This window comes from Thermobia domestica, chromosome 7, assembly GCF_964235325.1.
Source record: "Thermobia domestica chromosome 7, izTheDome1.hap1.1, whole genome shotgun sequence".
NCBI classification, from domain to species: Eukaryota; Metazoa; Arthropoda; class Insecta; order Zygentoma; family Lepismatidae; genus Thermobia; species Thermobia domestica.
The window spans coordinates 238,617,175-238,637,098 of NC_137460.1; the positions used below are offsets into that span (position 1 = coordinate 238,617,175).

The following is a 19,924-nucleotide window of genomic DNA, read 5'->3' on the forward strand; positions in this document are numbered from 1 at the left end:
TGTCTTATATTTGTTTTAATCAAAGATCTTATAAAATAGAGGATCTGCCCTTACAACAAAATCTTGAAGCCATACGTCACAGTTTCGCCACCCCTACTCTGCCCACTCCGCCCAATAGGATCGCAATGTTTTGAGCCAACAATCATGACGGAAACGAAAGTAGCCAATCAGACGATGGCAGAAATGAAGGTAGCCAATCAGACGTGCCGATGCTCGGTTCTTTTTTGGCTTCGTCGATTCAATAGGATGAAGATACATAAGGGAAGATCCTCTATTTATAACATTCTTGGTTTTAATGCTAGAATTATATTATTGTTATAACAATAATTATTATTGTTAATTTTTATGATAATTGTGTTGCCAGGATCTTGTTTTGTAATTTCGGCAGTGATTTAGATAGATATAACCCAGTGTCTGTCATGTAACAATGACTTCTAATATACGAATAAAGTGTTCTTCATAAAATTAGTGTAGTATAAAACGGACTATTACGAACAACAAAGTTAAGTGTTTGATGAAAATTTTCATTGGTAAGTACTCTTCTTGAAGATTAGTTAAGATATATTTATGATAGACGGCCTAGGACGAGGAAGCCCTGTAGGACCCTTTGTCATTGCATGGCTTAATATCAAAAGTAATAATGTTCACGAGAGAGTACCGCTTGTTAAGGTACTGTCAAGAAGGTATAGAATTATTCAAAATTTCAGTAGTGTCTTTGTTTACAAAAGGCAGTACTCGTATTTACAGAGAGCTGCTTAACATAAATAATACTTCGTATACAATCCAGAATAATGGAGTTCCTAACAACTTTTCTAAATTGGTTGGTCTTACTTTCCATGAGCTTCCCACGCAGAGGTAGAAAAATGTGATTTGGTATTCAATATATGCATAAACGGTTACATTATTCTGCAAAAACAGCAGTTCTTCAAACTTCGGTGAACAATTTAAAGGATCAACCAGTCAACTTCAATTGTGAGCACTAATAACAATTGTGAGCGTGTTGACGGCATGTGTGAACATCTTGACGACAATAAAAGGCCCATAGACAACAAGTGTGAACCTGTTGACAGCAATTGTGAGCACTGACGAGAAATGTGAAAACATTTAAATTCACTTTGAATATTTCTTCAGAAGCTACAAACTGAACAGTGGCCTGTATGAAATATATTCCTAACACTGTTGTTCCGCTCGAATTTGGATCCGAGATATGCAGTCAATAGTTGTTCTACGTTTCAGTCCTTTTTCGAGTTCAAGCCAACACTTGTGATGCTCCCTGCCTTGAAAGGGTTAGCAGTTTTGGTCGTGGTAGTTCGGATCCGATTCAATCTTAATCTTAAACCGTAGATCCACATCTTATATAGCTTTAGTGTTGAAAAAGGACTTTAAACTTCAATAAAACAACAAACAGCAACAACAGAACCGAGTGCTTTTACTCTTAATGTTCTTCTTTGGGAGACCCGGGTTCGATTCCCGGCGGGAGCTCATATGGTTCGGATTCCACGTTAATCAGTAGGTCTACGTCTCATATAGCCTCGCTGCTGCACGGGACGTGAAACTCAAAATCAACTCAACTCTTAATGTTCTTTTTTAATATAAACTCTATAGCTCTCGCCATTAATAACAGTACCCAGTGCTTTCAGTGTTAATGTTTTATCCGTAAAATCTTTAGCTGTTGATCTTAAGAAGAGAACGTAATGCTTTTAGCCTTAATGTTTTATAAATAAAATCTTTAGCCCTTAAACTTGAACACTCAATGCTTTTAGTGTTAATGTTTTATCTGTCAAATTGTTAGCCCTCAACCTTGAAGAACACCCAATGCTTTTAGTTTTAGTATTCCTTATACTCAATACTTATTATATATTCCTTACTGGCTCTTGTTCACTGACAGAACAAGTTAATGATTATTCAACTATCACATCCATTTGACATTCAACATCGTCCCTGTAAATTTATAGCATCTTAAACAAATTCCCTGAATAAATAAAGCCCTTCTTTTGATCTACTTCATAGTATGTACTGTATAAGAAACTCCTGTAAGGATTAAATTTCTTAACATATCGATGTAATTCTATACATTGTTAAACGTAACAACACTATCTTGATCTTCTTATCTCTCTTGCTGGGAAGGAGTTAACATGAATTTAGCATTACATTTTTTCTTACTTTCCTCATTCGTGAATAAACTACACAATGTCTTACCCATAATTCAATCATGTAATAAAGAAATATAGTAAGTTAGACACACAGTATGTCATATAAATCTTCTTTGTCTTTGTTTCAGGACGAAATGGCTGAAGCAGTGAAGGTCATCGTAAGATGTCGTCCCATGAACACGCGGGAGAAAGATATGAATTGCAAGGTAAACACACATTTCCTTTTTCATGTCACTCATATCCATAAATATTACATTTATCTTTTTCTTTATCTCTTCATCAGTAGTCCTTGAAGATACTGCACAGCCGGGATACGTATTGACTTCACTTATATTCGTGATAAGTAGCCATAATTTATACACTAGATTTTAATCTTATTAATGCTTGATTAGTTTCGTTCGATCAGCTTAGTCGTAAAGTGATCCCTCCTTCGTCAATAATTTTGATTCTCCTTTTTTGTTAAGTTTAATCGACTACACGACAAATGAAATAAAATAGCAAATGAAATTTTGCTGAGGAACCATCTATCTATTAAAATGCTACAATAGCAATAAAAGCACCTGAGCTCCAACCTCTAACTTTTGATTTGAACTATTTGATTTACAGTTATTTGTGATTTCACGTTTAACAAAGACAAATATCTTAAAGTACGCTATGTGTACTTTAAATAGATCTTTTTCATAAAGTTTATGTTTTTAAATTATTGTTCAAAGCCTTTCTATTTTAATAAGCATTCTCCAAAAAATGCAAATGAATTGTGCTGCCATCTTTGGAGTTCTTTTAAATTATACGTTTGGTACGTTTATATGTTTGTGGCCAATCTTTTCGACAATGAGATCTCGGAAACTACAGGCTCTAGAAAGATGACGTTTTCATTGATCGATTGCAAATTTTGCGTAGATTGTCCAGTTCTAAATGAATATTTAAGAAGAATGGCCAATATTTCTTTATTACATTTTTACGGGTACACTGGAAGTGTTGAAATTTAAAAAAAACAAACTAAAGCATCATATCCTACGCATTATACATTCCATCACCACATAATTGTACATGGAGGTTGCATACCTCTCAGGAGTTTTGTTTCATGTCCAAATGATGATCAAAAACAAAGGATAACCATTTCTTCACTCTAAGTTGAATCTTTATTGTTTGGAGTGTTTTGCCCAATGAACTCCATATATCACTGACATTATAATTAATTGTATGTCTAATGCATCTGGTTAATACATACTGCGTGCAAGAAGAAAGGAGACACTGATCATACATGAATTAAAACCTCAACCGAAGTACGCTCAAATCTTGCAAACGGTGCGAGATATTGAAGAAGTAATCGAAAAAAATCTCCCATTTATGGTATCTCTTGCCAATTTTTATGAAGACGTTTGTGTCTGTAAAGGGACATGTACAGATGTGATGAATAGCATGGAGATTCATGCTCATATGTGAATGATACGCTGTGTATAGAGCGCAGGTTCAGATAGTCTATATATTAAAATGCTAGGCTTATATGTTTGTCTCCAATCCTTTCGAATGAAAACTCGAAAACCACAAGTGCTAGAAATGTGCCGTTTTCGCTGGTCGATTCTAAATTTTGTATAGATTTGCCACTTCTCATTCAAATTAAAAAAAAAAAAAAACTTGTCTTTATTTTTGTATTCCACATTTTAAACGTCGTTTTTACGCTATTAGTTAATATTTGGCACTAGGACGTTAAGGTTGATACTCTTGCAAAAGACAACCAGTAGAGGAGCAACGTACAGTGGGTTGATGGACATTTCAGGCACTTTGCTTTAACCTGAATGACAAAACCTATTGCAAGCTGGCAACTTCGAAGGCTTGTTGATCGACAATGAGCCGTACTCGGATATGAAATTATAAGAAAAAAATATTTGCATTTGGTATCATCTATCACTTATCCTAGTTTTCACAAACTCACCTCAACATTTTATATATTAAAATACTACATTTATATGTTTGTCTATAGCAATTCCTTCCTTTGAGAGTCTTCATATCCTTTACTTGTGTTCGTAAAAGGACTTGCACAGATATAGTGAGAAGTGGGAAGGAGATTCACGCTCATATTAGCACTGTGCGCTGTGTAAACAGTATAGGTTGAGCTAGTATATCTTAAAAGTTCAATGGGAATATAGGGATAAGTCTTATCTTTAAAGACAAGATATGAATATATTTAATTGCTAATTATGGCGTCAGGTTTGATGATTTACTTTGAAAAGGAAATAATTTCAATTTGATTAATTGATAGTTAATCACGACAGATTTATTATTCCTAGTTAAGCTGTATCTTCCAATCTAATATATTTCATATTCGGGAAAGGGACGTCAAACCCTGAAGCAAACGCACTTCAAAAATCTTAAACACATCACTTATAGGAACATCAGAAAATGTATCCACACTTTAACGAAAGAAAATTGCATATTGTGTTAGTGCTAAACTTTATATTTCACAGGTTTAATACAGATTACAATAAATTCTAGTACCTAGTAAATAAGGTCACACATTAGAAGTTTCAATTTTGTCCGACAGGTGTTAACCACTCAAGGATTTTTATTGTCATCTTACGGTGAAATGTGTAACTTCTACTACCTTCTTTTTAATGGTAAAATGGGATATGGGATATGAACAACTAGTGTTTAATTCGCCATTATCTGTTAATCTGTTAACACATTGACTCCATTTTCTAGCTCTGCCGAGAAAATTGCCGAGAAGCTCTATTGCAAAAAAAAAAAAAAAAAAAAAAAAAAAAATAATCAGAAGAGGGAGCCTGATGAATCAAAGGGATGTTACCTGTTCTGATAAAACATTGAAATTACCGTTGTTTACAATTGCGGTAATTTGCACCTCAAAGGCCTCTTTGTTAATACTTTGGTTTCATGTGTGTATCCGTGATTTATCATAGCGTATGCGTCTTTCACGCAGGGGACCTGGGTTCAATTCTTGGTGGGAACTCTTGTGATTCGGATCTAACGTTAAATTGTAGGTACACGCCTCATATAGCCTTGCTGCTGAAAGTGAAGCTAAACTCTAATCAACCACCTGCGATGCATCAATTGTCGGGGATAAAGTAAAATGCCAACATTACTTTGATTTTGTTGTAAGGTCTCGAATAAGTACACTTACGTATCATTTGACAAACAAATTTCTATGTACAAGAGGCCAATTTATGATAATAGGAATCTTAATCAATGGAAAAGAAAAGAAGTCCACAGTGGAAGTAAGTCGTTTAGGGCCTATAATTAAAAGTAATGATCAAGCATTCACCTGATGAAACCGAGAAAAAACGCTGGGATATCTTAGGATGGTCGCTAGTCAGGTCCGGAGCCAATCCAAAAATGTAGCTGGACCGGTACAAGTTAAAGGGGCCCGATTTAACCATATAGTTCATTTTCAACCCTACTGTGAAAATTTTAGGGGGCCAGTAAAAATTTAGTGAGACCCGGACCCTAGATCACCTGTGGATACAGGCCTGTCGCTAATATAGTCGATCCTAGGACCTACCTACCAAGAACGCTAATTACTGGCCTATGCTTTTTATTTCAAAATTTAATGCATACAGTTAATAGTAGCAGTTCCGTAATTTTGTGGCAAAGGGAAATATGAGATCTTTACAACTGATATTAATGAGCTGATTGCCAGCTATTGACGCTGTCTGCGGGTCATTACAAATTCACCTCAACTGAATCAAGGTATCATGCATCTCCCGTTCCTCATTTCTCCGCGAGAAAGAAATAAACTGATATACCGTAGTTTTCGAATGGATTATATACTGCTGCTGGAAATAAGACAGTAAATCTAGCGACCAAGGATTACAATGCATTTGCATTTATAGGTGTTTGAAATAAGCAAAATACAAATATGTAATTCACTGCTGAAAAAGGGGTAATCTAAATGGGCTTTGCACTACACGTGTTAACGTAGTCATGCACTATTATTGAGTTGACCATAATTGTTAAGTTGAAGCTTTCCTACGGAACCAATGTTGTCAAACACAGAGAAGTTTCACTATATCATTGCGAAAGCAGCGTACGATGGTGTAAAAAGTATTCAAGAAGTGGTTCTCCGAATATGATTAAGTCGATCAATAAGCGGCAACCTTTGCGTGCGTACAAATGACTCTGCACAGATAAATGGCCGGATACGTACACGCGTTTCTTCATACTCAGATCGCATGGTTGATATACCATTTTTTTTTAGCGTTTTCTATGATAGTTGTAATTTCATGAAAAACAATGAAGCGTATCTATTTTTAATCATGACATACGTTGGTGAACTATTTCACAAACAGTTGACGCACACAGTTTGATACGGTACTCATAACTTTGGTGATGATATGTGGCTACGCATACAATCGGCAAAACAGAAAGTAGTTTAGTAAATAATGCCTCAGTTTGATCACAGATACGTGGAATGGATTCGCTGATTGTTGATTAACGTTTCTCTTCAGTACCGAAGCCTCATAACACGAAATTTACTGCAAAAAAAGCAGGATTCAAACAACTGCTCGGTTTCTGAACACAGACTTGATATCCCTATCAGAATTGAAGTCAAAAACACGCGCGCTTCGCAAGTGACAGGCACTAAGTGGACACCGATTCTACTTAGACATTTGCAACTGAGAGAGAGTCAGGGTCGTAGCCAGCCCAAAAATGTATAGGGGGGGGGATTCGGTAGCAGTTAGAGGGCCCGATATAACTATATTATAGTTCATTTGCAACCCTGCTGTGAAAATTTCAGGGAGGCAGTAAAAATTTACGGAGGGCCGACCCCGTGTCCCTTCCCTCCCCCGTGGACACGGCCCTGGAGAGAGTTTGCAACAGAAGAGAGTAACCACGTCGTCTATATGAATAAATCTGGCAGTAACGAAGTTTGGCTGCTAACTACTACTAATGAGTGTTCCGAAATTCACGCAACATTTGAATTTTGCGCCATTTGTGCGCTAAGGTGCTACCAAAAAGAAGAAAAAAAAAGGAAAAAATGACAGCGTGACAGGTGACAATTCAGGGTTATAAAAATGGAGCGCTCCACGAAAGAACAACATGTTTTCAGTGTTGAGTAATATTTTAAACATATTGAAGGCTTGGCAGCTACAGTTCGCAATTTTCGTACAACATATGGTCGGAATAGTGCTTTAACTTCATCAACTATGAAGAGGTTAATTTAAAAATTAAGGGAGACTGGATCAATTTGTGATCTTAAACATTTTGGCTGTCGTTTAACAAGTTCAGAAAATCCACGACTGATTGTTGACAAAGGAATGCATCCGCTACGTGTTACTGTTTGGTGCGGATTTTTGGCTGGAGGCATCTTCGGACCATTCTTCTTCGAAAATGCAGATGGTCAGGCAATAACAGATACTGATGCTCGCTATCATGACATGATAAATTTTTTGTGCCTAAATTGCAAGATATGGATGTGGACGACACGTGGTTTCAACAAAACGGTACCACATGTTGTACAGCCAGAGAAACAATTCAATTACTGCACGAGTCATTTCTGGGTTGTGCTTTTTTTCGTTTGGTGACAAGAATTGGAGTTCTAGATCATGCGATTTAACGTCGTTAAACTTTTTTTTTTGGAGATTTTTTTCAAAGTATAAGTTTTATGCCAACAAGTCCACGAACACCCACCCTTGACAGGGGAAATTGAGTGCTGTATGAACGAAATTTAGCCACATTTATGCAAAACGGTCATAGAAGATTTCAACAAAAGAGTGAGTATGTGCCAGCAAAGCCGTGGAGGCCGTTTACCCGATATGCTATCCTTTATGAATCAATGAAACATTTACGATTTGTAAATAAAAACCTGTGTTTTCTATCAAAATTACTTCTTGCGTGAATTTTGGGACACCTGTTGGACTGCTACATGATTTTAATGATTTTTGATACATCAGTACACCTTGGACTAACTTAGTTCCTTTAAAAGCATATTTTCGGCAAGAGGGAGAAAGGGTGTCCTAAAAATAATCGAAAACTACAGATATTAGTATCCAATATATAGTTTTCGAGGTTGCTGAAATGAATAGTGATACTCTTGATGCTGTCTAAATCCAAACTCATCCTCCCACGCCTACTTAAAGGGGATCGGTTACAAATACTTTCCATAAATCTATTCCTCCTGTGCGGGAAACGGGTATGTCAGTCGTACAATAAATGTTTGAAGCACGTGAATTGTATCATTTTAAATGGGAAGAGGACTGTGATACAGTTAGTGTGAATTAAGATCTTCGATTTAATGTGGACTGTAAACACTTTCCATTATATACCTTGAGTCTATGAGGTTGCTTGGAAAATTGTCAAAATAATAAAGTGTAAGAGGCACATACGTTAATGTAGCTTCACCAATGTCTCCATATTATTATTCATACTACAATTGTAATTTATTATACGTAAGTTTAGGTATTAAGAGGTATCATCACGGCGAAATTAAAATACCGCTAATTTTACAGTAATTATGTAATATATTCAAATAGATAAAATATAACCAAAAAGTGGAACAAAAGCTCGCTATATTATTTTACATGTGATGCCGTTATCACGACTCATTTATCTTTTTCCGATTTCCAGCCATTTAGAAAATTTTCATTTATTTTCGTTTTTATAAATGGATGCAAACGTCAAGCTATTGTGATAACGGTACCTCATGCAAAATAATATTGTCTAGCGCGCTCTTGTTCCACATTTCGATTATATTTTATCTATTTCAGGATATCACATAATTACTGTAAAATTAGCGGTATTTTAATTTCCCATTGATTAAGCCTTTAACTAGCAAATGGCATGAAGTGTTACTGCGCGCAATACTTTTTGTTCCTCCTTCAGCACCATTCAGGAAGGGCACGGTGGCTCTGTGGCAGAGCGCTTATACTACCTCTGGTGCGTGAGGACATTGGTTCAATCCCCGCCCAAGTAAGTTTGTGGTAGACAATAACGTGTCTGAGAGTTTTCTCAGGGTACTCCCGTTTTCTCACATATTCTCATTCCCCAAATTCTTCCATCATCATTCACTTGCCTTAAGCATCCGTCTCCCTTAGACTAAAGGGCATAATCGTTGGACGTTAAACTGAAAGATTTCATTTCATTTTTTTGCACCTTTCATATAGAATTGGTCTGTTCTCGAAAATTGTCCCATAGCGCTTCGTATTGGAATTTTAGTCAATCACACCTATTCCTTTTCCTTCTAGTCGAGATTATAAGCATTGCTAAAACACGTTATTAATAATTTTAAATAGAAAGTCTAAATGTCAAATTTAAAGTCCGTAACTTCAAGGAATTCCGAGATATACGTAGATATGTTCTTATAAAAAATGCAGCCCCATTACACACCTTTTCACGTTGAATTTCCAAAAATTGTTCCTTAGCGGTACTTTACGCCACAAATCCTATGCGAACTCTGCAATTTTCAAGTTTCTAGTTTAGTCAATCAATCAATCAATCAATCAGTACTTCTTGATTAAAGCCTAGAGATTATACTAGGTTTCCTTACCGAGTTTTCAATTATTGCGTTTCTTACTATGTTTTATAGGGCCTATTGCTTAGAGTTGAAATCGGTCAAGAATAAGATATGAATCAAAACTCTATTGTACTCCAGGGGCCGCGGTGGCTCAGTGGTAGAGCGTTCGCCTCTGGTGCATGGAGTCCCGGGTTCAAACCCTGCTCCCGCCAAATGAGCTTTGTGGTAGACAAACACAGTGTGCGTGGGTTTTCTCGGCGTTCTCCCGTTTCCTCCCACTTTTTCATTCCAACATTTTATTCATTACTCATCATCACCGTCTCCTTTAGCCAGGCCGCCATAACTGAGCGACGTAAAACTCAAAAAATTCATTTCACTTTTACTGTACTAAAAAAAAAAAAAAAGCAAGCTATCAGTAATTTCTATGAAACACATTCTGTGTTTCAGTTGAAACTGAAGACTCCTTCCTATTGCATAGGGTTGAAATAGTCAATGAAAGAGTGTTGAGTCCATCTCCACTTCAACACAAATATTTCTCTTAAACTACGTATGACGCTACTAATATTGTTAAAACGAGCGTAGACAAGCTTTTTATCCTTCGACACGAGACACACCTGTATCTATCTGTTTCACAATAACTTCGGAAAACAAATCAAACAAACAAACAAAAAAGTATGACTAATTAAATTTAGCTGTTTTTTTTTCAAATTTCTAAAATTGCTTAGATAGAAAATCGACTAAGGACAAATGGGTGAATTTACTTTCATAACAGAAATAATCTCGATAAATTCTGTTAGGAAAAATCAACAATCTCCGTGAATCTGATTATAGATTTAATTTGAGTCCTGAGTATTTCCCCTTTTACTTCAGATTGAAGTGACTGGGTCTATACTGATTGTTTCCGCGAACTAAAATCTTTCGCTCGCCTCTACTTTGCTTGAGCACTCGTATGTCGAAAAGTCCCCAAAACTCTCAAACACTGCAACACTGTTTCATAAGTACCACATTTTGACACAGTACTGGGACAAAATTTAACCAAGTTTTGAACGTTGTATTAAATGTCACGAATCAGAATAAAGATATCATTTTTCCGTATGTATAAACACATTGAAAGGATATAGTTACATTGCCCGAGAATTTGTGTAAATGCCAGATGTTACAGACGTGTTCAAATTATTAGACTCAACATTCAGTTTCTGAATATTTTACTTTCTTACAATATTACGTGAGAAAATACGTTCGAACTTAGTCCAAAGTACTATTTTGTAACTCTATCCTAATTTCTAGTGGGTGTGGCATATGCTTTTCAATATCAATAAAACAAATGCGTACGTAACATTCAAATATAATTACTATAAAGTGTGTGTATCCAAATTGAAAACAAAAAGTGAAATGGAATACTTACAAGAAAATTATCACACAAAGATTAATATTTCTTATGAAATCCCTTATTCTTTATTAAATCTTTTATCATTTGTGGCATCCTATGTACAAGTTTAGCACATTTTGCCTTCAATTCAGCATCGTGATACCACAAATTGTTGATCTCCTTGATCAATTGAGGTTTAGTTCTAATGTGCTTATTCTCTAGAATTTCTTTCATGAAGCTCCAAAAGTTTTCAATCGGGTTCATATCAGAACTAGTGCCTGGCCACGGAAGAACACTAATTTCATTGTCCTCGAAGAATTTTGTCACAGCTTTGGCCCGGTGGCATGAGGCTCCATCATGCATAAAGATGAATTGTACGTTATCAAACCAGAGTGAAGTCTAGGAAAGCAGTTCTTCTTGAAGAACTTGTAGGTATTGGTCGTGCTTCATTGTCCTCTCTACTATATACAGTCTTCCAGGCCCGAAGACCGAGATCACTCCCCAGACTATGACTGAAGTAGGATGCTTTACGGTTTATTAAAGACATTCCAACTTGAATTCTTCCCAGGTCAACGTCGCACATATTGTGAACATTCATCAGACACAAAGATACATGATTCATCACTGAGACACACTACTTTCCAACCGTCAGCAGTCCAATATTCTAGGCCTCGTGTTCATTCGAGGTGCTTCTTTGCTATGATTGGAGTAGACTCTAATTTTTGTTTTCTTTCTTGACCGTGTTCTTTTATTCCCTCTACACAAAGAATCCTTCGAACACTTTCAGGCCAAATGTCTGCGTCATACTCAGTCATTTTTATGCTTAAGTCTATTATAAGTTGCACTTCTGTTTCTCAGAGCCAATCTTTTTAGTTTTCTGATACCTCTTAGCGATAGCTTTTGGCTCTTGTTCATGTCAACCCTATTTTGGCTCTTGTTCATTTCAATAGAGATTCTACTCACATATTTTTGTTCTATATAAGCTCTACTAGCAATGTATTGCAGTGTATATCTTATTTCCACCAGAAGTATTTTGTTAACTTCCATTTTACGCGGAGAAAGGTCTTTCGTTTTTTCCATTATTCTGCAATTACAGCACTACACAGAATAAAAGATTGATACACGAAACACGTAACGATCATTTTAAACTGGCCCATTCGAACTGTTGAACGCTTTGAATGTCGTTAACTTCGTACGACAGCAACCACAACACTTCAAACTGTAACTTGTTGATGGGAACCACAATAACTATCTACAACTGAACCACCACTTTCAAAATCCCCCCTCCCCTCACTAGTACCATCTGCTGTTCAATGGTGATATCACCACTTCAACTGTACAGTAAACAAATGAAGAATTCTATATTGGTGATTTAACCATTAAATTAAACGTTCTAGAACTCTGAAATTAGAACTCCTACATCAATTTTGCATTTTTCAAGCGTGAGTCTAATAATTTGAACACGTCTGTAAATCTGATCGAGAATGTGTTAATATTGTAGTTTATTATTTTAAGCAGTAATAGCGAGCTTCATATTGTCGGACGCATGCCATTTGATATAAAGTATAGAAATGAAGCTGTATTTATAAAGGCTGTATTAGAGGGAAAGGACAATACGTTGTAAAATAGTAGTATAGGTGATTCTAAGAAAGGAAGTTCATATGACCATGTGTCCTACTCTTAATGATTTGAGAACTACAGGTTGTGAACTACGTATTTTTAACCTTATGTTGCTTATTGCTCATCTTGTAGATATTCTATGGACGTGAGACATAGCGCATTTGAATAACCTTTCCAACGGTATTCAACATGTTTCAGTGGCATACTTGGATGATATGTTACTGATGGAAATTTGGGAATCATTGTTGACATTCAGATCTCTAAAATAATCTTAACTTTACCAAATTTCCATCAATATCTTCCCTTCCAAAGACACCACTGCTACATGTTACATATCGTTGGAAAGACCATTCTATCAGCATTCAAATGCACTATGTCTCGCCTCTGGAGGATAAGGAATAAGCAACATAAAATCGAATATCGTTTACAATATGTAACTCTCAAATTGTTGAGAATAGGACCGATGTTCATATGAACTTTATTTTGTTTAGAATTATACATACTTACATTTCACAAAGTATTGCTCTTTTCCCCTGAAACACCCTGTATATGCTCTACTATCACTTTCGTTAAAGCGCCTAATTTTTACGAAACATGGCGTGAGTTTTCTTCGAGTTGAAGTTTGGTTCAAATTCAGAGATAGAAGGAGAATTCTGATCTTGGAAATTTGCGCATACTGAGAAATCAATCCAATTGATTTGTCATTTGTTCCACAAAATTACTTAAAAAAAAAAAACGGATTCTAATCAAACATAACAGGCTTATCAATTGCTTTTATTACTTGCACCATAAATCCGCTTAAGTATATAGGGATAAAAATTAACACCAACTTCAAAGTATGTGCATACTGAAATATCAAGGAAGATCCTGCGCTTACTTCAATGATGTAAACCAGAATTAGTCAGTTTCCTAATTACTCGTGCATACTTGAGTAATGAGCGTCCATTTCTAGTCATTAAAGAAAGTAGGAATTATACGACTAATTAGATAACAGCAATTTTGGGATATCTGGGAATGGTTTCGAATCTTGATTGGTTAATTATATGTTTCAGTGTTCTGATTGGCCATTCCATTCTCGGAGGGCCGCGGCGGCTCAGTGGTAGAGCGTTTATTTCTGGTGCATGGTGTCCCGGGTTCAAACCTTGCTCCCGCCAAGTGAACTTTGTGTTGGACAAATACCGTATGCGTGGGTTTCCTCGGGGTTCTCCCGTTTCCTCTCGCTTTCTTCATTCTACCATTTCTTTCATTTCTCATCTTCACTGTCTCCTTTAGTCTAGCCGGCATAATCGTGGGACGTAAAACTCAAAATTTCATTTCATTTCATTTCCATTCCATTCTCGATTGAAGAATGAGTTGGAATTATCTCCACCAGTTGCATTTACTCTGACAATCATGTCCTTTTCCTGCACACTATCTATACATCTGTACAGTTGTTTAGAACTGGGTAAAAACGACGCAACTTCTCAACGTATACCAGCATACGGTAGACACAACTCTTACTTCTTCTCCAGTGACCCAGAAATTACTGTTTGATTGTGTACGTATGTGAGGAATCGATGACGGCGAAGCATTCTGATTGTAGTGTATGCACTGCATGTATGTGTGTTTGTCAGGAAAGAGAAGGAAAGGAATTTTATCGACATTCTGCCTCTTAGCAACCAATAAACACAAAGCGACGTGTCCAACCGATAAAAGAAGGGGTAAGGGAAACGAAACATTATACAACTACCTACAAATAAGTATATTTACCGTTCCATAGACGAAAAACAACGCAATAGTGTATGCACTTCATTACCAGAGGTAATAAGCATTGTTTTTAGAGATTGATGTTCTTTAGTTTATCTTTTAGAAAGAAAAGGTGAAGCACGTGTATTTACCAATGATCGATGGAAGAACACACTACTTTAAATACAACCATACACGTGGGTCATAAAATATTTTTTCCCAGGAGATCTTTTCTTTCATCATGGAGAAGGTTAAATACTCATCCTATCCTTTGTGGTGAACATGATCGTATCTGTGGGTTTTCCCCGTTTCCTCCCACAAGCTCTTCAATAATAATTATTTTTCATTTATTATTCATTTGCTCCAGCCCAAAGGGCTCAACTGGGATTACGATGCCTTAGTGGTAGAACGCTCACTTTTGGTGCGCTTCTGGTTTGAACAAAGGCCAGGTGAGTTTGTAGTCAACAATATTGGGTCCGGAGATCTTCTCTGGTTTTCTCGTTTCTTTCCACATTCTCATTCCACCAATTCTATCACAATCATCAGCTTTCATTTATAATGCGCCTCCTTTAGAAAATGAGATATCTTACAGTTTAACGTCCCACGATTATTTCCGGTAGGCTAAGGGAGATGGATGATTAAGGCAAACACATGATGATGGAAAATTTGGAATAATGAGAATGTGCGGGGAAACGGGATTACCCCAAGAAAATCCACGGACACTACATTGTCCACCACATACTTACTTGGCCGGGGACTGAACCAGGGACTCAACGCATCAGATGTAAGCACTCTACCAGTGAACCGTACTCACCTTCTTTAGCCTAAAACGCATAACCATAATGAGTAAAAACTGGAAAATTTCATTTCAGTTTTTGTAAAGAGCATAACCGTGGGACGTTAAAGATTTAGTTTTTTTTTTACTCACTCCAATCGTAAGACTTAATGATTACCTACATTTATGAAATAATAAATTCACAGAAAAAAAGTCATCAAGTCCCTGAAACTGATTAGTTTAGAAACTTGAAACTTTATCAAAATATTATCTTCAAACTCTAAATTATAAATAAATCGAAATTTTGAGAAATTCTACTCTTAAAGAAGGGAAAAATACAATTTAACATGTTCTCAGACTTCACGAAGTATTCGAAAGCGTCTAGCCTCGGAAAAAAAAATTGTGGAAACTCTCTTAAAGAGGAAGTAGTGATTAAAAAAAACATTTTCTACTAATAGTAAACGTTTCTTTTGAACAGTTGAGTGGAGAGACACAAAATTTGACATATGTGAGGTTCAGCGCCATAACTTAGATTTTTTCTGGGGGCAAGCATTAATATGTGTATTTGGGCCCCTAGAAAGTTGTTTTTTCTAATTCTTGGGCCCTCCTTTCCAACTTTCTCTTACTCTTTATGGGCTCTGCGGGGCCGTTAGTTACGCCTCTGGGCCCGTTCCATACACAACATATTAATAAAGGGGACAATATTGACAAATATCAAAGCCATACGAATAAGTATTATTTCTAATGCCCTTAATAGTAGACATTTTTTTTAACTGAAATGGGACGACGACTCATTTGTTTTATATATCTTTTGTGTGCTGCTTTATGTAATGTAGTAAACCTGTTTGATGCTTCATTTATAATTTCATGTTCGTATCGTATATAAAGTAAGAAAATTTTGTCTTAAAATGGGCCCCATTGAACGACGGAGATCTTCCCTGGGGGACAGTTGCCCCCTGTTCCCCCACAAGTTACGGCCCTGGTGAGGTTGCAATATATTTTAATGCACATAATTTGAAATGACAAACATAAAACATTGGACGTTTTGTTTGATGCGTTGGACGTAGAGGCACATAATGTCACATATGACGGCTTTTTACACCAAATATAACTCCATGAACTGAAATGAGTTATTATGGAAGCGGGAGAGGAAGGAGGCACGGTACTATGGAGGACCGTCGCCCTAAGCTGCTGATTTCTTAGCTTATGTGTTGTTGCTCCAAAGTAAAAACCCATTTACATAGGTCTGTTGTTTCTAAATTCTAGCAAAGCAAATAAACAGTGTCTTTCATCAGCCACTCAAGGCCCGAAGTTTCTATGTAACTTATTTATTTAAAGAAGTTCAAGAAAATCAACAACCAAAGCCACTTTGCATTGCACGAACTAAATAGCCTGGGATTATATATATAGTGCTATCGCAACATTCGTCTAATAGAACGGAGGGAAAATCTTTAAGCAATCTGTTAGGATGGCCAGGCGCGAGATGTAATTCCAACACTTCTCGACTGAGAAGCAACAAAACTCACAGCTAGAGTTACTTACAAGACAAGAGTTGAAGCTGTCTCGTCTCGAAAAGATGTTAAAGTGATGTCTCATCTCGGAAACAAAATATCTTGGAAGAGCTGTTACGTCTCCTCTTCTGTCACGAAAATTGTCTCCTGTCATACAGAACCGTAGTAACTGCTTCTCTAGTCTTGCCCTAATGTGTAACCTCATCCCACAAGATACCAAAAAGAGAATGAGATGTTGTAAGGTTCAATGGTTGTGCCGTGCAGATTGATGATAATAGAATTCCTAAAGTAAAATAAGTGAGATATAGGGGAACTATCAGAAAACGTAGTGCATAAAGCTACGTGGTATTCAAATCAGTTACCTGTAGCTCTACCACTGAGTCACAATGCTTTCTAACCAGACATGTTGACACAACTATATCCAATACATAACATATTTTGATTTCCTGATTGAACTCATCTCGAAATTCTATACCACTCCCCATTCTAAGGTTGTAAAAACTACAGTAAGAAATATTTTCATGTTGACAAAAATTCCAGTATTTCTATTTGCATTTAGTAACGTTGTCTAAAACGTTATTATGATGTAAAATTACTGGCGCATTATGACTGAGTGAGTGATTAGGGGGATCAATGGGGACGTCAGCATCAAGGCTATATGTCCCCGTCACGATGAAAACGGTTGCTTTGGACTAAAAGAAGTGAAGAAAAACAGGTTAAAAGAGTAGAGGACAATAAACAAATGTGCTGCTAAATAAAACGAAAAAGAGAAAAGAATATATAGATTAAAATATATCACAATAAGAATATATAGAAAACAATAAAAGCGAACAAATTAAAAATTCAGCAGCAATAAAGCAGTGGCAACACACTAAAATAGATCAGAGAACGTGAGCAACCCCAATAGCATTAACAAAGTCAAGTACCCGGCCAACTATAACACTTGAATCCCCCAAAGCGCGGGCAAGAGCAGAAGAGAATCTGAAACGTTCTCTGAGAGCTGATATTCAGGACATTCAACAAGAATGTGCTGAATACTCAGCGGGACTATACACTCCTCACAGTATGGACGGTTCAACCACCGCAGCAAGTAGCCATGCGTCAGATGAGAGTGTCCGATACGCAAACGCGCCAGGAGCACTTCTCGACGACGATGGGATGAGGACGTACGGCACTCTCCTAGGAGGGGCTTGACTGCGTGTAATTTATTTTCAATGGCCTGGTCCCAATCAGCTTGGCAGTCAGAGCGCATCAATATATGCAAATACGAATGAAGATCGGAGCAAGGAATGCTATGCTCCAGTGCAACCCCGCCCAAGGAGACGTTCTTGGCAGCTGTGTCAGCAAGTTCGTTTCCCCGGATGCCAACATGACCCGGCACCCAACAGACAACGACGACACAGCCCTGTTGCTGCAAGTGATGGCATCTCACAAGAATGTCCTGCACGAGAGAGTTCATGCTGAAGACATTCTGTAGACTCAAAATCACGCTCTGAGAATCGGTGCAAACAAGCACACGACGTAACGAAAGCGTGAGAGCATGGTCTAAGGCAAGCTTAACGGCAGTCAATTCAGCAGTGAACACGGAATACAGGCGATGCAAATGTAGTTCTGAGCTGCCCTCGGCGGTGACAAAGGCACAGCCTACAGAATCCCCATCCTTAGAACCGTCCGTAAAGAACACATTAAAATCGGGGTACTGATCCAACAGTGCGGCAAACTCCTGCTGGTACACCTGGGAACTAGTGTGTTGTTTCAAATACATAGACAAACTTAAATCAAGGCAAGGTAGACGAAGCAGCCATGGTGGAATAGCACAAAAGTGAACCACCGATGGCGCATTATGTTTCCAATTCTCATGCTATCATTGCAGTAATATTCTACTCTAAAAGTGATGTCTCAAAATAGAGTTCGTCTTTATACTCGAACAAAGACAATAACGTTCCAGTTTACAGCGGTGCTGCACTAATATCTTGTTTGGTTGTTTGGTTGAATCAGAGTATGTCCCTTTCAGTACCAAGGCTAAATGAGATATGGACCTACAGTTTAAGTGAGATCCAAAACACATAAATACACACAGGGAATCGAACCCGGACCTCCCGCATCGAAGATTAATATGCTAACAATAGAGCCAAAGCTGTAATACCTTAGTTCTTATTTCACGTTTTCTGGTAATTTCCTTTCAAATTCGATTAATGATGAAGGGATTACTTCCTCTCCTTTTAAGAGCATTTTTTCACATTCGCGTAAACAATACTGTAAAATTCTCTCAGTTTATGTAAGGTAGAGCAATTATCGTACACGGAAACTTGGACTTTCCCATCACCTTTTATTCTATAGGATCTTGTTAAATACAGAAATATATTACAACAAGTAGGCCCTTTAAGGTAAGAAAGTGGAAGGAACCCAATGACCAGGCATCGTAGGACTTTGTAGGTGAGGTTACTCTCTTTGACCGGGCGTCGTGAGAGGGGATAAGTTTTGTGTGGTTAGGTATCTCTCGGTGACCGGGCGTCGTGAAAGAGAAAAGGAACCCAATGACCGAGCATCGTAGGGCTTAAAGTAAGGTATCTCTCAATTTAACCGAGCGTCATGAGAGGGTAAGGTGTTCCCAATGACCAGGTGCCTTAGGGCTTTAGGTGGTTTGATCAACCTGGATACATTGATACTGTTTGAGGCGTACTCCTGTCTTTTATCCTAAAATGTTGACTACCATCGGTGATCTCCATCTTGCCGACTGCTGGCGAATGTGGGCGACTCCTGTTCAGTACTGTCGTCTGCATTGTATTTGTTTACTGCCAACATACAGACACGGCTATCGCATGATGTGAAGACATGCGGAACCTTACATCCCCGTGGTGTAGAAAAAAATAAACCACAGGATTTTCTGTGATTGGGAATCTGCATATTGGTCGCAGTATACACTGGAAAATGCACTGAAACACTTGAACAGAAATTCAAAGTTAAAAGCACTGGTCATTTACAGAACACTATTGAATACTATCACACAAATAAAGTTGAAGTTGAAGCACTAACAGTTTGTTCTCTAACCTAAGCAGGATCTGTATACATTACTTAATCTCCCTCAAAGGAGAGGCTGTCGAGGCTCTGGTGGTTATAGTTAGTATTTATACACTAGGTCTCTGATAGTAATGTCCGTAGTACCTTGTTGCGAGTTTAGCACGTCAAAGGATGCTATTATAGAAGTTTCTAATATTGGTCTAGGCCTAGTTCTACGAGTCGTAGCAAATGGATGACAGAACACAATTATATAACGGTTAAAGTCATTAGGATGATAAACGT

General features: G+C 37.3%; 1 protein-coding gene across 8 annotated transcripts in view; it reads left to right on the forward strand.

Moving 5' to 3' along the window:
- The window catches only part of LOC145690786 (osmotic avoidance abnormal protein 3-like), a 311,449-nt gene that overhangs the window by 109,239 nt on the left and 182,286 nt on the right, over nucleotides 1-19,924 (forward strand). For all 8 annotated transcript variants that reach the window (XM_081766046.1, XM_081766048.1, XM_081766047.1 and 5 more), the window contains exon 2: nucleotides 2,282-2,359. In XM_081766046.1, the coding sequence (XP_081622172.1) occupies nucleotides 2,288-2,359 (72 nt within the window). In that variant the 5' untranslated portion in view covers nucleotides 2,282-2,287. The remainder of the gene's footprint in view (nucleotides 1-2,281; nucleotides 2,360-19,924) is intronic.